Source organism: Ovis aries, chromosome 3 (genome assembly GCF_016772045.2).
Source record: "Ovis aries strain OAR_USU_Benz2616 breed Rambouillet chromosome 3, ARS-UI_Ramb_v3.0, whole genome shotgun sequence".
Lineage (NCBI taxonomy): Eukaryota > Metazoa > Chordata > Mammalia > Artiodactyla > Bovidae > Ovis > Ovis aries.
This window is the reverse complement of record NC_056056.1, coordinates 148619338-148642959: the sequence shown is the minus strand read 5'-3', so window position 1 is coordinate 148642959 and position 23622 is coordinate 148619338. Positions and strand designations below refer to the sequence as shown.

Sequence of the window (23622 nt, the reverse complement as noted above, 5' to 3'; positions counted from 1 at the left end):
TGGACCTTGTACCATTTAATTTTATCACCTATAGGTTGAGAAAATTTACTTGTAAGTTTTTCTTATTACAAGCCAGTTTCGGGTCAGTCAGGTTGGTAGGTATCCTATTTAAATATGAATTGTTAATAGAGGGCTTTTGATTGATATCTTTGAAAACATCAATGCTATTGATAAGTTGAACATAGTTTATTCACTAAACTTGAAATTTATTTTGTATTCCAATGGCAAATCCAAGTACAAATCACTTTGCACTCCAAGGCCAAACTTCCCTGTTACTTCCGGTATCACCTGACTACCTACTTTTGCATTCCAATCCCCTATAATGAAAAGCACATCTTTTTCTTTTTTTGATGATAGTTCTAGAAGGTCTTGTAGGTCTTCCTATAACTGGCCAATCTCAGCTTGTTCAGCATTAATGGTTGGGGCATAGACTTAGAGTATGGTGATGCTGAATGGATTGCCTTGGATACAAACCAAGATCATTATATCATTATTGAGACTGCACTGAAGTGCTGCATTTTGGACTCCTCTGTTGACTATGAGGGCTACTCCATTTCTACTAAGGGATTCTTGCCCACAGTGGTAGATATAATGGTCATCTGAATTAAATTCACCAATTCCCATCCATTTTAGTTCACTGATTCCTAAGATGTTAATCAACTACAAAAAGAAAGAAACAAAGAAACACAAACACATGGAGTCTAAACATGCTACTAAACAACCAATGGTTGACTGAGGGAATAAAAAGTTCATCAAAAAATAGCTGGAGATGTATATAAATGGAAACACAATACTCCAAAATCTATTGACACAATAAAAGCAGTTGTAAGAAGGAAGTTTATATTGATACAAGCCTATCTTGTAAAACAAGAAAAAAACCTTAAGTAAAGAATCTAACTTTACATGTAAAGCAGCTATACAATGAAGAACAAACAAAACCCAGAGATAATAGAAGGGAAAAATATCAGATAAGAAAACAAATAAAGGAATCCAAATTGGAATGGAACAATTAAAACTGTTCCTCTGTGTAGATGACATGATACCGTGTATAAAAAAATCCTAGGAGAGACTTTCTATTTTTTTCTTTTTAATATTGTTCTCATGTTGTTCTTTATTATTCCTTCCATTTTTATTTTTCATAACCTACTTACGTACTTTTTCCATTTTTAAAACATCTTATTTTTAAATAAATTTATGTTATGTTATCTTCTATTTCTACAGTACTATTCAGTTATATTGCATTTTTTTCATGTTTTTGACTTTGTATTCTGCTAGTCCTAGGTTTTAGTATTCATTTTCACTTAGGGGTTCATTTTTTGGATTGAATGCTCTCTTCCTTTTTGCCTTTGGTTTTAATCCTTCTTTTCTTTCTCTACTTTTCTCTTTGTGTGTGAGTTTCTTTGGGCATTCTTGCCTGTTGAGTGTTGCTCTCACCATTATTTTGGGGATTTGTCTACTGTGCTGTGTGACCTGTGAAGTCTTGGTAATACTATAAGGGATCAAGCTAGAACTTCTGAGGTGGGCCTGAGCCCAGGACTTTGGACCACCAGAGAACTCTTGACCCCATGGAACATGCTGATGCTGAAGGTCCAATATTTTGGCCAGTTGATACATAGAGCCAACTCATTGGAAAATACCCTGATGCTGGGAAAGATTGAAGGCAAAAGGAGAAAAGAGCAAAGAGGATGAGATGGTTGGATGGTATCACTGACTCAAACACATAGGACGTGTGTTTGAGCCAACTCCAGGATATAGTGAATGGAAGGGAAGCTTGGCATGTTGCAGTTCATAAGGTAGCAAAGAATTTATGTGACTTAGTGACTGAAAAGAAAACAAGAACAACATGGAACATTAATTGGTGAGAGTTTTCCCAAAGTCCTTGATAGCAAAACTAACACCAAGCCCCACCAAAAGGCCAGAAAGCTCCAATACTGGATGTCTTACACCAAACCTTTAGCCAAGGGGGAACACAATGTTACCAATGAGCAGAAAGTCTGCATAAAGCCATGTCAGTCCCATAGACCTCCAAAACACATTACAACACAATGACCTTCAGAGAGACAAGATCCAGATCACAGGCATAAGTCCCCCTAACCAGGAAACCTTCACAAGGCACTGGTCCAACCCCACACATAGGAAGCAGATTCCACAAATAAGAGGAACTATGACCTTCCAGCCTATAAAAGAAGACTTCAAACACAGTAAATTAAACAAAATGAAAAGACAGAGAAACTTGCAGCAGATGAAGGAACATGGTAGAAATGCATAAGCCTAAATAAATGAAGAGGAAATAAGAAACCTACCTTAAAAATAATTAAGAGTAATGATAGTAAAGATCATCCACAATCTCAGAAATAAGTGGAGAGACAGATAAATAGAACGAGTAACTGAGGTGGAAGACAAAATGGTGGAAATAACTGAAGCAGTGCGGAATAAAGAAAATAGAATGAAAAGAAATGATGACACTTGCAGAGACATCTGTGACAATATTGTGCGAATCTTTGTGACCCCATGGACTGTAGCCTACCAGGCTCCTCTATCCATGAGATTTTCCAGGCAAGGGTACTGGAGTGGGCTGCCATTTCCTTCTCCAGGGGATCTTCCCAACCCAGGGATCAAACCCAGGCCTCCCACATTGTAGGCAGATACTTTACTGTCTGAGCCACCAGGGAAGTTAATATTAAGCACAGCAACATTATAACTAAAGTGGTCCTAGAAGAAGGAAAATAGTAAGGTATGAGAAAATACTTGAGGAGATTATAGTAGAAAACTTCTCTAATAAGAAAAAGGAAAATAACCACTCAAATCAGAAAAGCCCAGAGTCCCATAAAGATAAACACAAAAGGAAACATGCCAAGACACATATTTATCAAATTAATGAAAATTAAACACAAACAAAAAGTATTAAAAACAGCAAAGGAAAAGCAACAAATAACATAAGAGGATCCTCATAAGACTAATAGCTGATCTTTCAACAGAAACTGCAGGCCAGAAGGGAGTGTCAGGATATACTTAAACTGAAAGGAAAAAATTTGCAATCAAGAATACTCTATCCAGCAAGGATAACATTAAGATTTGAAGAAGAAATAAAAAATTTTACAGACAAGCAAAACTTAAGACAATTCAGCACCACCAACCACTTTACAACAAATGCAAAAGGAACTTCTCTAGACAGAAAAAAAGAGAGAAAGTCCTACAAAGTGAAACCCAAAACAATAAAGTAAATGGTAATTGGATTATACATATCTACAATTACCTTAAATGAAAATGGACTAAATGCTCCAAGCAAAAGACACAGATTGGCTGAATGTATGAAAAAAACAAGATGTCTATATATGCTGTCTACAAGAGACCCACATCACATGTAGGGACATATAAAAACTGAAAGTGAGAGTCTAGAAAAAGACATTCTATGCAAATGTGAATCAAACGAAAACAAGAGTAGCAATACTCATAAGATAATATAGACTTTAAAATAAAGACTAATATAAGAGACAAGGAAGGATCAGTTCAGTTAAGTTAAGTCACTCAGTCGTGTCTGACTCTTTGCGACCCCATGAATCATAGCACACCAGGCCTCCCTGTCCATCACCAACTCCTGGAGTTCACTCAGACTCACGTCCATCAAGTCCGTGATGCCATCCAGCCATCTCATCCTCTGTCGTCCCTTCTCCTCCTGCCCCTAATCCCTCCCAGCATCAGAGGCTTTTCCAATGAGTCAACTCTTTGCATGAGGTGGCCAAAGTACTGGAGTTTCAGCTTTATCATCATTCCTTTCAAAGAACACCCAAGATTGATCTCTTTCAGAATGGACTGGTTGGATCTCCCTGCAGTCCAAGGGACTCTCAAGAGTCTTCTCCAACACCACAGTTCAAAAGCATCAATTCTTCTGCACTCAGACTTCTTCACAGTCCAACTCTCACATCCATACATGACCACAGGAAAAACCATAGCCTTGACTAGACGGACCTTAGTTACTACTATCTAAAACCAGATATGGATTTATTATTTCCAGCTTATGGACTTCCTATTAAGACTGTGTTGGCTCTAAGGAAATTTAACACTGCCTCTAGAGAAGAGTACATTAATCTTAGTTGACCACAGAAAGAGTCACTGCTGTCCCCCTACAGTGAAGACTGGGGGCACTGGGAAGCCATATTCTTAGTAGCCACGGGAAAGAAAGAGTTTCAGTGCACATCCTAAGGAAGACAAGAGTAATCTATAGCAGATAAGTCTTCAGACCCAGGTAGATGCAAGAAGGAGAAACTGCTAGAGAAGATGTGTACTGTTTACCTGAAGGAAAAATTGGACATTAGACTATGATTGTAGGAGAGTTGTGTGGCTGAGAAATAGTGAGAAGGACTTCATCCTTGAAATGACCTGAGTCAGAATGGGTGTCCCTTCAAAGCTTTTTCACCATCCAGAGACATTTCTTACTTTTGTATTAAAAAACATAATAATAAAATTTTAAAATTTACTTCAAAGTTACACATAGATATATCCATTTGTTGAAGGTAATACAGGGCTATGGTTAAGTGCATGGATTCAGAAGTCAAACAACCTTTTGTTCTTGTTGTTCAGTCACTCAGTTCTGTCCAACTCTTTGCAACTCCATAAACTGCAGCACGCCAGGCTTCCCTACCTTAACCATCACCTGAAGCTTGCTCAAACTCATGTCCATTGAGTCTGTGATGCCATCTAACCTTCTCGTCCTCTATCATCCCCTTGTCCTCCTGCATTCAATCTTTCCCAGCATCAGGGTCTTTCCTAATGAGTCAGCTCCTTGCATCAGGTGGCCAAAGTATTGGAGCTTCAGCTTCAGCATCAGTCCTTCAAATGAATATTCAACATTGATTTCCTTCAGGATGGACTGCTTGGATCTCCTTGCAGTCCAAGGGAATCTCAAGAGTCTTCTCCAAAATCATCATTCACAAGCATCAATTCTTCAGCACTCAGCCTTTACATTCCAACTCTCACATCCATACATGACTATTGGAAAAACCACAGCTTTGTCTAGATGGATCTTTGTGGGCAAAGTAATACCTCTGCTTTTTAACATGCTGTCTATGTTGGTCATACTTTTTCTTCCAAGAAGCAAGTGTATTTTAATTTCATGGCTGCAGTTACCATCTGCAGTGATTGTGGAACCCAAGAAAATAGTCTGTCACTGTTTCCATTGTTTCCCCATCTATTTGCCATGAAGTCGTGGGACAGATGCCATCGTCTTCATTTTTGTATGTTGAGTTTTAAGCCAGCTTTTTCACTCTCCTCTTTCACTTTCATAAGAAGCTCTTTAGTTCCTCTTTGCTTTCTGCCAAAGGGTGGTGTCATCTGCATATCTGAGGTTATTGATATTTCTCCCAGCAATCTTGATTCCAGTTTGTGCTTCCTCCAGCCCAGCATTTCTCATGATGTACTCTGCACATAAGTTAAATAAGCAGGATGACAACATACAGCCTTGATGTACTCCTTTCCCAATTTGGAACAAGCCCATTATTCCATGTCCAGTTCTAACTGTTGCTTCTTGACCTGCATACAGGTTCTTCAGGAAGCAGGTAAGGTGGTCTGGTATTCCTAACTCTTTAAGAAATTTCCACAGTTCATTGTGATCCACACAGCCAAAGGCTTTAGCATAGTCAAAGCAGCAGAAGTAGATGTTTTCCTGGAATTTTCTTGTTTTTTCCATGATCCAAATTATGTGGGCAATATGATCTCTGATTTGTCTCTTTTTCTAAATCCAGCTAGAACATCTGGAAGTTCTTTGTTCATATGCTGTTGAAGCCACACTTGGAGAATTTAAGCATTACTTTGGTAGAGTGTTAAATGAGTGCAACTGTCTGTTAGTTTGAACATTTTTTGGCATTGCTTTTCTTTGGGATTGAAATGAAAACAGATCTTTTCCAGTCCTGTGGCCACTGTGGTTTTACAAATTTGCTGGTATATTGAGTGCAGCACTTTAACAGCATCATCTTTTAGGACTTGAAATAGCTCAGCTTCAATTCCATCACTTCCACTAGTTTTATTCATAGTGATGCTTCCTAAGGCCCTTGACTTCACACTTCAGGATGTCTGACTCTAGGTGAGTGATTACACCACTGTCATTATCTGGGTCATTAAGATCATGTTTTTATAGTTCTTCTGTGTATTCTTGCCACCTCTTCTTAATATCTTCTGCTTCTGTTAGGTCCATACCATTTCTGTCTTATATTGTGCCCATCTTTGTATGAAATGTCTCCTTGGTATCTCTAATTTTCTTGAAGAGATCTCTAGTCTTTTCCATTCTATAGTTTTCCTGTATTTCTTTGCTTTTTTTTTTTTTTTTAACTTAGGAACGCTTTCTTATATCTCCTAGATATTTTTTGTAACTCTGCATTCAGATAGGTATATCAGATGGGCATATTCAACCTTTATTTGTATGTTAGTTTCACCAGAGCCTTGTTTCAGTGCATCCTCTGATGAAACTCATAATGGTGCTATGAGAGAAATTACTATATGTATAAGCTGGCAGAATAACTAATGACTACATAAGAAAGCCCTAGTAAAGTAATGCTCAAAATTCTCCAAGCCAGGCTTCAACAATACGTGAACCATGAGCTTCCAGATGTTCAAGCTGGATTGAGAAGAAGCAGAGGAACCAGAGATCAAATTGCCAACATCCGCTGGATCATAGAAAAGCAAGGGAATTCAGAAAATCACCTATTTCTGCTTTATTGACTATGCCAAAGCCTTTGACTGTGTGGCTCACAATAAACTGTGGAAAATTCTGAAAGAGATGGGAATACCAGACTACCTAACTTGCCTCTTGAGAAACCTATATGCAGGTCAGGAAGCAACAGTTAGAACTGGACATGCAACAAATGACTGGTTCCAAATAGGAAAAGGTGTACATCAAGGCTGTGTATTGTCACCCTACTTATTTAACTTCTATGCAGAGTACATCATGAGAAATGCTGGGCTGGAGGAAGCACAAGCTGGAATCAAGATTACCGGGAGAAATATCAATAACCTCAGATATGCAGATGACACCACCCTTATGGCAGAAAGCGAAGAGGAACTAAAGAGCTTCTTCATGAAAGTGAAAGAGGAGAGTGAAAAAGTTGGCTTAAAGCTCAACATTCAGAAAACGAAGATTATGGCATCTGGTCACATCCCTTCATGGCAAATAGATGGGGAAACAGTGGAAACAGTGTCAAACTTTATTTTCTTGGGCTCCAAAATCACTGCAGATGGTGACTGCAGCCATGAAATTAAAAGATGCTTACTCCTTGGCAGGAAAGTTATGACCAACCTAGACAGAATATTAAAAAGCAGATATGGACCTTTGCCAGCAAAGGTCCGTCTAGTCTAGGCTATGGTTTTTTCCAGTAGTCATGTATGGATGTGAGAGTTGGACTGTAAAGAAAGCTGAGCACCAAAGAATTGATGTTTTTGAGCTGTGCTGATGGGGAAGACTCTTGAGATTCCCTTGGACTGCAAGGAGATCCAACCAGTCAATCCTAAAGGAAATCAGTACTGAATACTCATAGGAAGGACTGATGTTGAAGCTGAAACTCCAATACTTTGGCCACCTGATGCAAAGAGCTGACTCATTTGAAAAGACCCTGTTGCTGGGAAAGATTGAAGGTGGGAGGAGAAGGGGCTAACAGAGGATGAGACGGTTGGATGGTATCAGCAACTCAATGGACATGAGTTTGAGTAAACTCCGGTACTTGGTGATGGACAGGGAGGCCTGGTGTGCTGCAGTCCATGGGGTTGCAAAGAGTTGGACAGGACTGAGTGACTGAACTGAACTGAAATGAACTAAGAACTCAATCAAGTTAGGCCCTGATATTATTAAAAAAAAAAAACACAATTCACCACTCCGTCTCACTTGCTTTCATGATAAAGAACCTATTGAGTCTAAGCACAGGAGCTGAGGCAATCCCCAAATGTTTGTTCCAAACATTGATTTCATCAGTATGTTAGAATTTAGACCAAGAAGCTTATGGGCAAGGCACCAGTTACCTCGCTTAACTGTAGAACTAACATTCCAAGTCTGCATTTTTCAACTTCAGAATTAGCAAATTAAGACCATATACAAAAGCGAAGTAGGAAGAAAGGAGCAATGAATTTCACAGAAGAAGAAACTGATTTCTTTGGAAGATTTTACACCAATGTGGTATCTAAACTTTGTCATTGCAGTTACCCTTTAGAAACTCACCCAATATTAAAATTAAGTGAGACTAAGAATGTTTATTTAATAAAGGCAGGTACTATATAATTTAGAACCCATCTTTCAAAATAATGGAAAAGTAAATGGCAACCCATTCCAGTATTTGTGCCTGGAAAATCCCATGGATGGAGGAGCCTGGCTGGTTACAGTTCATGGGGTTGCAAAGAGTGGGACATGACTGAGAGACTAACACACACTTTCAAAATAACACAGATCATGTCTCATCATTTCTTTCATTCCATTAGGATTCTCCACCAGGTTATCAGTGCAACCCAGTCAGGTTAGGCAAATACAAACAGAAGCAAAGTTTTGTAGATGATTACACTCTAGGTGAACACAAGCATCTACAACAGAAGACTGAAATGACCTATTACTCCTAAAGCTTACTGATCAGTGATAAACCTGGAAATGGATGATCCTTTCTTTGTAAGAATATGGTACATCCATCCACTCAGTTACTCGTATAAGAAATCTGAAAGTCATCCTTGAAATCTTCCTCTTCAACCAAGACTATCAACTTATCAACAATCAAGGCTATGATGATATAATGAGTAATCAATGGAGAACTCAAATAACGCTTATTTGACCTGGTCAGAATACAGTCTGACCAGGTCAGAATACAGAATATCTAACCTGGTCAGAGTACAGTCACAAATTACTTTTGTCGAAAAGTCTTAAGCCATTCTCATGCTTCACATGTTTCATTCTCATGTTAGAAAAATAGTTTTTCACCACAATAAAAAAGTTGCCAAATGTGTTCTTTGGAATGGATAATTCTTCAATATTTAACTTTTCATACATGATATTATTTCCATCATTTTTTCAGAAACAAAGCTCATTCTTAAAAACAACATGCATGACCAAAAAAAAAAAAAAATCAGCCTTCAAAGTATGTTTTTAATCTGTTTATTTCTCCTTATCTTCTTAGTCTGGAGTACTTGTCTCCTCCAAACTAGATTATTTCATCAATAATTAAATAGCTGATAATTCTCTTACACACACAATCTTTTTCCACAAAGAAGTGAATGAACATTTCTGAATAAAAATCATGAATTTTTCCACTGCATCTATGATAAAATTCAAATTATTAAAAATAGCCTATTTTTCAGTCTGTACCCTGATTTTCATAGCTTAAGTGCATGCTATAGCCTTTCAGTCATGTCTCAGTCTTTGTGACCCCCATGGACTGAAAGCCCATCAGGTTCCTCTGTTCATGAAAGTCTCCAGGCAAGAATACTGGAATGGGTTGCCATGCCCTTCTCCATTTCATATCTTATATCAATATGTAATTATACTTATTTGTCATTTTTTAATGACTAAATGGCAAACTCCATAAGGGAGCATGGAAGGAAAATTATTGAGTGAGTCAATTTAAGAGACTTTTCTTAAAAGATATTGACTATATTTAATAATGACAAAAACATTAATAATAACCACTATTAAGTGTTTATTAAATTCCAGTGTTCTTCATGACAATTATGTTAAGTATTGCTACTTCTTACAACAATCCTTTTGAAAGTGTATTATTCATATGTTTCAGATGAGGAAACTGGAGCTCAGGAATTTTAAGTAATTTGCTCAAATTATATACCTATGAAACCCAGGTCTGATTGCTCCCAAAGTTTATGTATTATCAACCTCACTATGGTGGCTATGTACTTATCTATAGACTAAATTCTTCATATTAAAAATGTGACATATCCCCTGTCCCTGGGATTTTCCAGGCAAGAACACTTGGAGTAGGTTGCCATTTCCTTCTCAAATGCATGACAGTGAAAAGTGAAAGTGAAGTCACTCAGTCGTGTTTGACCCTCAGCGACCCCATGGACTGCAGCCTTCCAGGCTCCTCTATCCATGGGATTTCCAGGCTAGAGTACTGGAGTGGGGTGTCATTGCCTTCTCCGAGACTAAATTCTTCAGATTAAAAACGTAACATATATACGTGTGTACGTGTGTGTGTGTGTGTGGGTGTGGGTGTGGGTGTGGGTGTGGGTGTATATAAAACACAGATGTATCAATTTTGTAATATTACATAGCAAGTTAGTAGCAGTTGGGACTTTAAACATCATCTGATTCCCAGACCCATATTCTTTCTAACAAAATAAACCAGACAGAGTAACTGTATCAATCTAATTTTTAGAGAACTTAATAAAGTCAAGAAGACTTTGAAAGTCAAAATTTCATCCCAAGTTGACTATATTTTCACATGCAAAAGTTGCAAAATAAAGACATGCACTGCTTTATTGTAAATTTGTATGTGGCTCACCTTTAGACTAACCATTCTTCTATCCTCCTTTGTACTCCTCTTCTTCCTCATGTTGATTCTTGATCTTTACAAACACTTACAGCCTCAGCATAGCATTCAGGGCAAGGCTACATTTGAGAAAGATCTCTAAGCCAACGCTTTAAGGTTCTGAGGTCTCCCTCAAGCCCTATTCTTTTATTTAAATCTTCTACCTTACTTCCAAGCTCTCTTTCTGGTTTATTCCTCTTCCCAGATTTCTCCTGTTGAGCTTAAGCATATAATGGGCTCTACCCTTGAACTCTATGTTAGAACTGAGATTCCAATATCAATCAGACAACTAAAAGCTACTCTTCCAATTATCACCTGCCTTCAAGTTCCTATCTCTGTAGTCTTCACACCTCTTAGGACATTCATGAATCCCTCTTGGATCCCTCCTTTATTTTCTATTCATTGCCAGGTCACAAGCTGCTATAGTCAACCTACAAAGAACATAACCTTTCCCTGTAGCCAAAAGAGCTCTTGATTCCAAAACCCCTGGAATTTCCAGTCTTCCCCAGAGTAAGAATCTTCTTTCTAACCACAACTTGTCCCTGCCTTTTTACTTGATTCTTTTATTTGGAATCAGTCAAGTCTAGATGTAACAGGAACAAACAGGTATATTCCATTATGAATATAATAAACGCTTTCCTTCCAGAGGAGACAATGGCAGTCATTATTAAACTGGTGCTGATTCTAGTATTTTGGAAGGTTTTGCATTACCATGAATGAGATCTCTAAAGATAGAGATTCTCTGACAGATTTCTCTAAAGAAAACTGGCTATAATCTCACAGCATGAGAAAACACACTGCTGAGTGGGTTTAATGATACATAATAAAGGGATGACGTAAAGTTGATGAGTCATAGGAAGACACAGTAAATGTTGCAGATAAATTAAGCAGCACAAGACTCACTCCAGGAGTTCACAGAAAAGATCAAAGTGTAGGATGGAATACAATAAATGTAAAAAATGTGTTTGCTCAAACATGAATCCAATAGGAAACACTGTTGGAAATTATGAAAATTATGAGATACTATGAATTCTTCAACATCAATTTTTTAAAATTCCACATAAAATTTCCTATAAATAGCTAAAAATTAATTTTATTCTCATAAAAATGAGAAAAATCTACTTTTAAAAGTGACAGTAGTAACTAAAGCACAGAAAATGAAAAGATAAGTTTATATTCAAATTCTGATTATTTAATAAGTTATCAAGCCATGTCCAAGAAACCATTTTTCCTTTGTAGTCAACATAACAATTTTCAAAGTCTTGATTAATAATAAATAATTTAAAGCTCTAGCATTGTTCAGTGCATAGGAGAAGGAAATGGCAACCCACTCCAGTGTTCTTTCCTGGAGAATCCCAGGGATGGGGGAGCCAAGTGGGCTGCCGTCTATGGGTCACACAGAGTTGGACACGACTGAAGCGACTTAGCAGCAGCAGCAGCAGTAGCAGCAGCACTGTTCACTCAGTCATGTCCTACTCTTAGCCACCCCATGGACTGTAGCATGCCAGGCTTCCCTGTCCTTTGCCATCTCCTGGAGCTTGCTCAGAACTCATGTCCATTGAGTCAATGATGCCATCCAACAATCTCGTCCTCTGTCAACCTCTTCTCCACCTGCCTTCAATCTTTCCCAGCATCAGGGTCTTTTCTAATGTGTCAGCTCTTCACGTTGGTGGCCAAAGTACTGGAGTTTCAGCTTCAGCATTAGTTTTTCTAATGAATAATCAGGATTGACTGGTTTGAGCTCTTTGCTGTACAAAGGACTCTCAAGAGTCTTCTCCAAAACTGCAGGTCAAAAGCATCAATTTTTCAGTGCTCAGTCTTCTTTATGGTCCAAATCTATATGGACCTTCATCAACAAACTGATGTCTCTGCTTTTTAATATGCTGCCTAGGTTGGTCTTAGCTTTTACTCCAAGGAGCAGGCATCTTTTAATTTTGTGGCTGCAGTCACAAACTGCAATGATTTTGGAACCCCAAAAAACAAAGTCTGTCACAGTTTTCATTGTTTCCCCATCTATTTGACATGAAGTCATGGGATGAGATAACATGATCATTTTTTGAATGTTGAGTTGTAAGCCAGCTTTTTCATTCTCTTCTTTCACTTTCATCAAGAGGCTCCTTGGCTCCTCTTCACTTTCTGTGATAAGAGTGGTGTCATCTGCATATCTGAGGTTACTGGTATTTTTCCCAGCAGCCCCGATTTCAGCTTGTGCTTCATAAAGCCTGGCATTTCACATGATGTACATTGTATATAGGTTAAATAAGCAGGGTGACAATATACAGCCTTGACATACTCCTTTCTCAATTTGGAACCAGTGCATAGTTCCATGTCCAGTTCTAACTGTGGCTTCTTGACTTGCATACAGGTTTCTCAGGAGGCAGGTAAGGTGGTCGGGTATGACCATCTCTTTAAGAATTTTCCACAGTTTGCTGTCATCCACACAGTCAAAGAATTTCGAGAAGTTGATGAAGCAACATGTGTCTTTCTGGAATTCACTTGCTTTTTCTATGATCCAACAGACATTGACAATTTGATTCTGTTGTTCCTCTGCCTTTTCTAAATCCAGCTTAAACATCTGGAAGTTCTTCGTTCACGTACTTTTGAAGCCCAGCTTGGCGAATTTTGAGCATTACTTTGCTAACGTGTGAAATGAATGCAATTGTGTGGTAGTTTGAACATTATTTGGCATTGCCCTTCTTTGGGACTGGAATGAATACTGAGCTTTTCCAGTCCTATGGCCACTGCTGAGTTTTCCAGATTTGCTTGCATATTGAGTGTAGCATTTTAACAGCACCATCTTTTTGGATTTGAAATAAGTCAGTTGGAATTCCATCACCTCTACTACCTCTGTTCATGGTAATGCTTCCTAAGGTCCACTTGACTTCACACTCCAGGATGACTGGGTCTAGGTGAGTGATCACACCATTGTGGTTATCTGTGTCATGAACAACTTTTTTGTATAGTTCTCCTGTGTATTCTTGCCACCTCTTCTTAATATCTTCTGCTTCTGTTAGGTCCATATCGTTTCTGTCCTTTATTGTCTCCATCTTTGCATGAAACGTTTCCTTGGTATCTCTAATTTTCTTGAAGAGATCTCTAGTCTTTCCCATTCTATTGTTCTCCTCTATCTCTTTGCACCTCGCATCTGACGGCAGAGAGGGTGGCGTAGAGGAGCCACCCCATGCCCAAGGCCAGGGGCGGTGGCTGGGAGGAGGAACCCCATGTCCAAGGAGCGGTGTCTGTGCGGGCGCAGGAGGGCCTAGAGGAGCCATCCCACGTTAAAGGTCAGGAAGGGTGGCAGTGAGGAGCTACCCCTCATCCAAGGTAAGGAGCAGTGGCTGTGCTTTGCTGGAGCAGCTGTGAGGAGATATCCCATGCCCAAGGTAAGAGAAACCCAAGTAAGATGGTAGGTGTTGCAAGAGGGCATCAGAGGGCAGACACACTGAAATCATACTCACAGAAAACTAGTCAATCTAATCACACTAGGACCACAGCCTTGTCTAACTCATGAAACTAAGCCATGCCCCTGGGGCAACCCAAGATGGGCGGGTCACGGTGGAGAGGTCTGACAGAATGTGGCCCACTGGAGAAGAGAATGGCAAACCACGTCAGTATTCTTGCCTTGAGAACCCCATGAACCATATGAAAAGGCAAAATGATAGGATACTGAAAGATGAACTCCTCAGGTCAGTAGGTGCCCAATATGCTATTGGAGATCAGTGGAGAAATAACTCCAGAAAGAATGAAGGGATGGACCCAAAGCAAAAACAATACTCAGTTGTGGATGTGACTGGTGATAGAAGCAAGGTCCGATGTTATAAAGAGCAGTATTGCATAGAAACCTGGAAAGTCAGGTCTATGAATCAAGGCAAATTGGAAGTGGTCAAACAAGAGATGGCAAGGGTGAATGTTGACATTCTAGGAATCAGCGAACTAACATGGACTGGAATGGGTGAATTTAATTCAGATGACCATTATATCTACTACTGCGGGCAGGAATCCCTTAGAAGAAATGGAGTAGCCATCATGGTCAACAAAACAGTCTGAAATGCAGTACTTGGATGCAGTCTCAAAAACGACAGAATGATCTCTGTTCGTCTCCAAGGCAAACCATTCAATATCACAGTAATCCAAGTCTACGCCCCAACCAGTAACGCTGAAGAAGCCGAAGTTGAACGGTTCTATGAAGACCTACAAGACCTTTTAGAAATAACACCCAAAAAAGATGTCCTTTTCATTTTAGGGGACTGGAATGCAAAAGTAGGAAGTCAAGAAACACCTGGAGTAACAGGTAAATTTGGCCTTGGAATGCGGAATGAAGTAGGGCAAAGACTAATAGAGTTTTGCCAAGTAAATGCACTGGTCATAGCAAACACCCTCTTCCAACAACACAAGAGAAGACTCTATACATGGACATCACCAGATGGTCAACACCGAAACCAGATTGATTATATTCTCTGCAGCAAAAGATGGAGAAGCTCTATACAGTCAACAAAAACAAGACCAAGAGCCGACTGTGGCTCAGATCATGAACTCCTTATTGCCAAATTCAGACTTAAATTGAAGAAAGTAGGGAAAACCGCTAGACCATACAGCTATGACCTACATCAAATCCCTTATGATTATACAGTGGAAGTGAGAAATGGATTAAGGGACTAGATCTGTTAGATAGAATGGCTGATGAACTATGGATGCAGGTTTGTGACATGTACAGGTGACAGGGATCAAGACCATCCCCATGGAAAAGAAATGCAAAAAAAGCAAAATGGCTTTCTGAGGAGCCCTTACAAATAACTGTGAAAAGAAGTGAAGCGAAAAGCAAAGGAGAAAAGGAAAATATAAGCATCTGAATGCAGAGTTCCAAAGAATAGCAAGGAGAGATAAGAAAGCCTTCTTCAGTGATCAATGCAAAGAAATAGAGGAAAACAACAGAATGGGAAAGACTAGAGATCTCTTCAAGAAAATTAGAGATACCAAGGGAATATTTCATGCAAAGATGGGCTCGATAAAGGACAGAAATGTTATGGACCTAGCAGAAGCAGAAGATATTAAGAAGAGCTGGCAAGAATACACAGAAGAACTATACAAAAAGATCTTCACAACCAAGATAATCACGATGGTGTGATCACTTACCTAGAGCCAGAGATCCTGGAATGTGAAGTCAAATGGGCCTTAGAAAGCATGACTATGAACAAAGCTAGTGGAAGTGATGGAATTCCAGTTGAGCTATTTCAAATCCTGAAAGATGATGCTGTGAAAGTGTTGCACTCAATATGCCAGCAAATTTGGAAAACTCAGCAGTGGCCACAGGACTGGAAAAGGTCAGCTTTCATTCCAATCCCATAGAAAGACAGTCCCAAAGAATGCTCAAACTATCACACAATTGCACTCATCTCACACGCTAGTAAAGTAATGCTCAAAATTCTCCAAGCCAGGCTTCAGCAATACTTGAACCGTGAACTTCCTGATGTTCAAGCTGGTTTTAGAAAAGGCAGCGGAACCAGAGATCAAATTGCCAACATCTGCTGGATCATGGAAAAAGCAAGAGAGTTCCAGAAAAAACATCAATTTCTGCTTTACTGATTATGCCAAAGCCTTTGACTGTGGATCACAATAAACTGTGGAAAATTCTGAAAGAGATGGGAATACCTGACCACCTGACCTGCCTCTTGAGAAACCTATATGCAGGTCAGGAAGCAACAGTTAGAACTGGACATGGAACAACAGACTGGTTCCACATAGGCAAAGGAGTATGTCAAGGCTGTGTATTGTCACCCTGCTTATTTAACTTCTATGCAGAATACATCATGAGCAACATTGTGCTGGAAGAAGCACAAGATGGAATCAAGATTGCCGGGAGAAATATTAATAACCTCAGATATGTAGATGACACCACCCTTATGGCAGAAAGTGAAGAGGAGCTAAAAGCCTCTTGATGAAAGTGAAAGAGGAGAATGAAAAAGTTGGCTGAAAGCTCAACATTCAGAAAACGAAGATCATGGCATCTGGCCCATCACTTCATGGGAAATAGATGGGGAAACAGTGGAAACAATGTCAGACTTTGTTTTGGGGGGCTCCAAAATCACTGCAGATGGTGAGTGCAGCCATGAAATTAAAAGATGCTTACTCCTTGGAAGAAAAGTTATGACCAACCTGCTGCTAAGTCGCTTCAGTAGTGTCCGACTCTGTGTGACCCCATAGACGGCAGCCCACCAGGCTCCCCCATCCCTGGGATTCTCCAGGCAAGAATACTGGAGTGGGTTTCCATTTCCTTCTCCAACCTAGATAGCATATTCCAAAGCAGAGACATTACTTTGCCAACAAAGGTCTGTCTACTCAAGGATATGGCTTTATAAGTGGTCATGTATGGATGCGAGAGTTGGACTGTGAAGAAAGCTGAGTGCCAAAGAATTGATGCTTTTGAACTGTGGTGTTGGAGAAGACTCTTGAGAGTCCCTTGGACTGCAAGGAGATCCATCCGGTCCATTCTGAAGGAGGTCAGCCCTGGGATTTCTTTGGAGGGAACGATGCTGAAGCTGAAACTCCAGTACTTTGCCCACCTGATGTGAAGAGTTGACTCATTGGAAAAGACTCTGATGCTGGGAGGGATTGGGGGCAGGAGGAGAAGGGGACGACAGAGGATGAGATGGCTGGATGGCATCACTGACCCGATGGATGTGAGTCTGAGTTAACTCCAGGAGTTGGTGATGGACAGGGAGGCCTGGCAAGCTGCGATTCATGGGGTCACAAAGAGTCCAACACAACTTAGCGACTGAACTGAACTGAACTGGCACTGGTCACAATAAAATTTCAGATTTCATATTTAACATCATTTTTAAAAAGGCCATCTCTGAGCATATATTATCACACACTGCAACTAAGAAGCTACAGACATTCTTCTCAATACATTAGACAAAAATAATTTAAACTAGGCCATTTATAGAGAGGAAAACAAGGGAATATTTTTAACAACTTAGAATATAAATGAGATACTATTTCAAAAACAAAACTCTAATCTAAAACACTAAGTCATTTGGATGATGTTATTTAAGATAAATAATATATGGGACACAAGACTTTTAAAGTCCACAATGAGCCATTTGTATTAACTGCAGGTAGACTATCTGCCTCAGGAGGTGTCCTGTGCTACTATTCTTAAGTCTATACCTAACCACACACACAAAATTGCCTAACTCTTGAACAAAATTGCCAAAGGTAATAGCTGTAGGAGAGTTTACAAATTCTTTATCTCCAGCTGTGAGAAATAGACCATGAAAACATCTTTAATGACCATCCTACAATATTATCTTTGCCCTAGATAGCTAAGTCTGGCTAGAGCTGTTCACAAGGGAGATGAAAGATGGGAGAAAGCAAAATGGACTATGAGAAATAGATGTAAGATCTGCATGTTAAATATATATAATACTATTTGTCAAATATGAACTTTATCATTTCTACCAGGCTTTCATTTATTCCACTATTTTTATATATCATGTGATAAAACAAGAAATCTTTAAAAGTTGTCAGCGAAAATACTTCCATGATTTTGCATCAACTCCAGTACCCAACCTGGCTCTATCCTTTCTTCCAAAGCCATTCCCTTCTGCACTGAAATGCCATATCTTCCAGTCCTCCCATTCCTCCCTACCATCTGTCCATTAAATTTGTTCAAAATAGTCAAATACATGGAAAAAAAGGTGGCACTGATCAGGAGATAGCAGGAATAAGTGTAGAATCTGAACACATCCATGGAGTGCACCAGCAGCTATGAAGCCTTACTTAGACACTATGAGCAACACAGCTTCCATGCAAGTGATATTTCACTTTTGTCCTCAACCAAACCATGCTCCTTCAAACAAAAACTATGAATAGTTTAGATTGCTTTTCATTTGAAGCTGAGGTAAAGAGGTGGCATACCATTTGAATAGAAGCTGTATCTTTTTTCAAAGCACTTGAACTTCCAAGACCCCAAGACAGAATGCTTAGCCAGTGTACCTGGTTCTTTAATTCACGTGTTCCTCTTTCTCTAGACAAATACCTTTATCATAGCTAGAGTTTTTAAAGCTTCCCTGGTGACACAGTGGAAAGGAATCCACCTGCCAATGCAGGAGCCACAAGAGACATGGGTTTGATTCCTGTCAGGAAGATCCCCTAAGTAAGAAATGGCAACTCACTCCAGTATTCTTGCCTGGAAAACACCATGCACAAAGGAGCCTGGTGTGCTATACTCCACAGGATTACAAAGAGTCATACATGACTGAGCACAGATACACATATACAGAGTTTTTAATAAAAGCCAGCATTTTCTCAAGCAAGAGGGCGGTGACTACAAAATATTTATTTGTGTGTTTTATCTAATCCAGTATCCACCTGGGTTGGAGTAACTGCTCAGGTGAGAGAACATGTTACCTGATGCTTTGATGAGTAAGTCCAAAATATCCTTCTGTTAGCAAGCTAAATGCATTCGCTTGTACTGTTGTACTGTTCTACTTCTGATTAATCTCCTCAGAAACCTCGCATGTCTTTCCTCTGTTCTCTTTATCTCCAGTATCTAATTTAATTCCTTCATGTAATAGGCCACCACTCTACAATTCTTATATGGTTTTTTGGTAGCCAGTTTATTTGCTATACTCAAACTCTGCACTTCATTACCCATTTAGTACTAACACTTGCCTAGCTAAACTTATTTAGAAAATCAAAACATTTTCCACAATTTTAACAATAAGCCCTTATTGTTTAAGCCCTTTGTTTAATGTGAATGTATCTGGTAAGGTTGCCCAATAAAGCCTAAGGGAGGCTTTGTATATAAGGTTAGTTACACATACTTAAAAAATGAATGAATTACATCTTTTTCAATAAGGTATAATATTAACACTTATGATAAACTTGCCTAAATTACAAAATATCCTATAGATGAAACAAAACATATAGTTATAATGACCCATGTTGTCTGAAAAGGTTTCCAAAGTTTTGCTTCATTTGTGCTACTCCAGCCTCAGCAGAAGCTTAGAAAAATCTAAAGAGTATTTTATCCTTTCTGATTATGTAAAATCATTATGACTCAACTGTGGGCAAATACTCCCTACAATTGGCATATTCTGCCAATCATTACTCTAGGAATCTTCACTCTATAGCATGAATTTGCTTCTCTTGGTCTTGTGTAGTAGAACTTACTGAATTAGTTGAATAAGGATCACATCTTATACTACATTCTATTTACCACATACCCCAATCAATATAATAAAAACTTCTTGCGCATTTCTAGACTAATATTTTTTATTATGTATTTATCTTTCAAAACTAGTATTTTGCATGTTTCCATCTAGTCAAAGCTATGGTTGTTCCAGTGGTCATGTATGGATGTGAGAGTTGGATTATAAAGGAAGCTGAGTGCCGAAGAATTGATGCTTTTGAACTGTGGTGTTGGAGAAGACTCTTGAGAGTCCCTTGGACTGCAAGGAAATCAAACCAGTCAATCCTAATGGAAATCAGGCCTGAATATTCATTGGAAGGATTGATGTTGAAGCTGAAACTGCAGTATTTTGGCCCCCTGATGTGAAGAACTGACTCACAGGAAAAGACCCTGATGCTGGGAAAGATTGAAGGCAGGAGAAAAAGGGGATAACAGAGGATAAGATGGTTGGATGGCATCACCAGCTTGATGAAGATGAGTTTGAGCAAGCTCTGGGAGTTGATGGTCAGGGAAGCCTGACATGCTGCAGTCCATAGAGTCACAAAAAGTAGGACACGATTAAGCGACTGAACTGAACTCTACTGAAGACTAACATAAAGCTGATTTTCCACTGGGAAAAATTTTATGGTATTTAAGAGTTTTCTGAAATGAGTTATGATTTCCTTTTATGGAAAAAATAAAATGAAATAAAACTGTTTAATAAAATTAGCAATTTAAAAATATCAGTGAAATTTCCTTAAAAATATCCATTCTGTTACTCCGAAATAAAAATTCTACATTTTTACTTCTTTTGTTTTCTCTCAAAGAATATTAATGGCATAATTAAGGTGGCATTGAATAGATAATGCTGATTTTTTTTCTAGCAAAAGAAAGGTTGCTCTAGTAATTTTCTTGGAATGCTTATGGGCCTACCTCACTAGTCTAGACAATGCAATAAGAACTATATATGCTTAATAAAAATATTTATATTTTGTTTATAGATTATTTATCATTGGTTTATTTAAGTGAGCATAAATATATGTGAACCTATAATCCTTCCAAATCCTACAAGGATATAAAAAACAAATTACATGTGAAAAGAATGTTTAAAAGGCAGTTGGTATGCAAAAGCTTTCCTAGTGATATTTCACAATAATTTTCTAAGAAAATCAATTTATAAATAAAAGAAGTTAGAATTTACAGACTTCTTATTAACCTAAGAAAAACACATTAACTATAAAGTTTCATTATATACAGGGAATGTGAGAATGACACTTTAATCATTTCAATTTTTAATGTCAAAGGTGAATAGATTTGATTTTGACATCATGATATTATAAGTTTGAGATTCTTAAAAGATTGGTGAAGATAGAGACTTCAAAATTCCCCAAATCTTTAGACACTGTGGTTCAGTCTGCAGTTGCCTTAGATCTTCCTAGATCTTTTGATGTTTAAAAACAGTTAACTGAATCCAAAACGTCAAAATTTAGGGATGGGAGAAGAAGGATGAAGAGGAGAGGAAAAGATTAGGGAGAATGTCTATAGTTTGTTTACAGTCTTACATGGAACTAGAGAAAATAGACCAGCCTATGCAATTAATCTGGAAATTAAACATTATTTCCATAACTGAAGGTGAATATGAAAAATATAATTCTTAGTGAACACCTTTTCTTAACATTTATACATTGCCTTCTTTTCAGACAAATTTTTCAGTAAAAATTATTATTAAAATCTCAATCACTAAACATGCATTTATTAAACATAAAAGGTGGTACTACATATACTCATTTGACCAAAGAAGTAAAATCTCTTCTTCAAAAAGTACTGTATCTAAGAAATAATATCAAAACCAAAAGGAAGACATGTTTTCTCGCTTAAATTTTCTCATTTCATTTTGTGAACATTTTGTAGCATGGCATATGACAGCTGAAATACAAATTATCCTTTACAAAAATGTCAAAATGATTTGTTGAAAGTAAAAAACTCAAGATTTTAAAACACAGTTTTGGTCTACAACCACATATTCATCAATTCCAAACTTTCAAAATAGAAAATGAAAAGTTAACATTTCATTGTCTAAAATTAAAAAAAATACTTACACTATGGACTTTTCCAGGCGACTTCCCTGTGAACCAACAATCTCCCCCAATGTACAAAACACTTGTCCCAGAAAGTCCTAAAATAGATAAAAAGATTAAGGCTCTTAAGTTACCAAACTGTCTTTACGTATTCTGTACATCATATCTGCATTGTTTTCATTGTTAAGATATTGAATTCTCTAACTTCCAATAATAAACAAAATGAGCTCAAAATACATGAATTTTAGCATATGATTGTCCCCTAAGTTTGCACAGCCTTCTGTTCTTTTAATCACTAAGTTAGTTTGTTATTATGAGTGTTCAGACATTGTATTTGCTTTCTTTCTCTTTTTTAAATTAAAATGAAAATGGAAAACAAGTTCCAGGATTTGAATTCACAATTGACTTGACTTGAGATGTCCCTGAAATTACTAAACTTTTGTCTGAGAAGGCAAATCATAAACGCACAGGGCAGTGGTGGCTAACACTAACAGTGCTACTTACAGAAAAGCAGTGTGATAGCATGGCTACAGCTAGGATCCAGAGTCACACTGCCAGATGTCTATTCCAGCACAACCACTGACCATTTATGAAATGGCAGTTATTGTGCTGTCCAGTTTCCTCAAATACGTAGTTGCCCCCTTATAGAGCTGTTGTGAGTTCAATGAGTAATTATTGCATGAGATGATATTTGCAGATACTAAGTGCCTCCAAATGGGTTAAGTATAATATTAAGTCTTATTTTCAAGACTCAGAATAACCCTGCAAAATGAGAGGTTTGTTACTAATACTATTAATAAATTTCACATATAAAGAAACTAATCATCTAGGAGGTTTTCCTTCATGTTTTAAGCATCAGTGAATAGCAGAGATAACACTAACCCAGATATTCTGATTCAAGACTGAAATTCTGCCTAAGGATTTAAATATCATAAATACAATGCAACTGCCCATGTTAATAAAATAAGGGTTCCAACACCATCCAGATATGTGAGTCAAGAAAACATAGAGGTGGTTCAGGGCGAGGCACATCATAGCCTGTGTACGATCCCAAGCTGCCTTAAAGGAGAAAGTGGGAGATCTGTCTAAACTGTACTGTGAACTGGCCTAGGAAAATCCCTAAGAAAGAATGATAGCAAACAAAATGCTGTTTTAAGTTTTACTAAATAAAAATTTTAAATACCTAACAAGCCACAAAAGTAAAAACTATGTTATTCACAGGAAGCTGCCCTAAATCTCTTGAGAGAAAAAAGGCCACTGTAGACCAGGACAGTCAAGGGAATATTTTTCCAAAGTACATAATCCTACATGGCTCCTAGGATTCAGACTACGAATAGGAGAGAGTTGGAGCACTGCAGTTCTAGAGAATAAATCAGAATAACAGACAAGAGTACAATGAGAAAAAGGGCAGACCTTAAATAAAGGGCAGAAACAGAGATGAAAAACCAATATTGTGGTGAGCCCTCTTGGCCAAGCCTTTCCCCCCCAAAAAAGCCTCAGAATCAGAAGCAACTGGCAGCCTTTCAGTAACCTTTCAGCAAAGCAGGGACACCATTAGAACAATGGATTTACAAGATTACTCAGCTACCAATTTGCAGAAAGGACTGAGGAGTGAAGAAAAATCTGAAAGTCAGATCAATCAAGAGGCTACAGTAGTTAATAAGAAGCAAAGTGTTAAGTCTCAAGCTAAAGTTGTGGGAAACACTTGGGAAGCGTGCAGAAAAATGTCAGGATTTGGTGTAAACTGTACTTGCACGTGGACCTCTCAAGTGGCAACAGGAGTAAAGAACCTGCCTGCCAATGCAGTGAGACATAAGAAACGAGGATTTGATCCCTGGGTTGGGAAGATTCCCTGGAGAAGGGAACG

At 38.3% G+C, this 23622-nt stretch overlaps 1 protein-coding gene across 3 annotated transcripts in view; it reads right to left on the bottom strand.

The window, feature by feature from the left end:
- CPNE8 (copine 8) overlaps positions 1-23622 on the bottom strand; it is a 261274-nt gene that overhangs the window by 126463 nt on the left and 111189 nt on the right. For all 3 annotated transcript variants that reach the window (XM_060412779.1, XM_004006455.6, XM_060412777.1), the window contains one exon: positions 21777-21853. Coding sequence is in view for 2 of the 3 variants with exons in the window: in XM_004006455.6 (XP_004006504.1) it covers positions 21777-21853 (77 nt within the window). In the remaining variant the exon portion in view is untranslated. The remainder of the gene's footprint in view (positions 1-21776; positions 21854-23622) is intronic.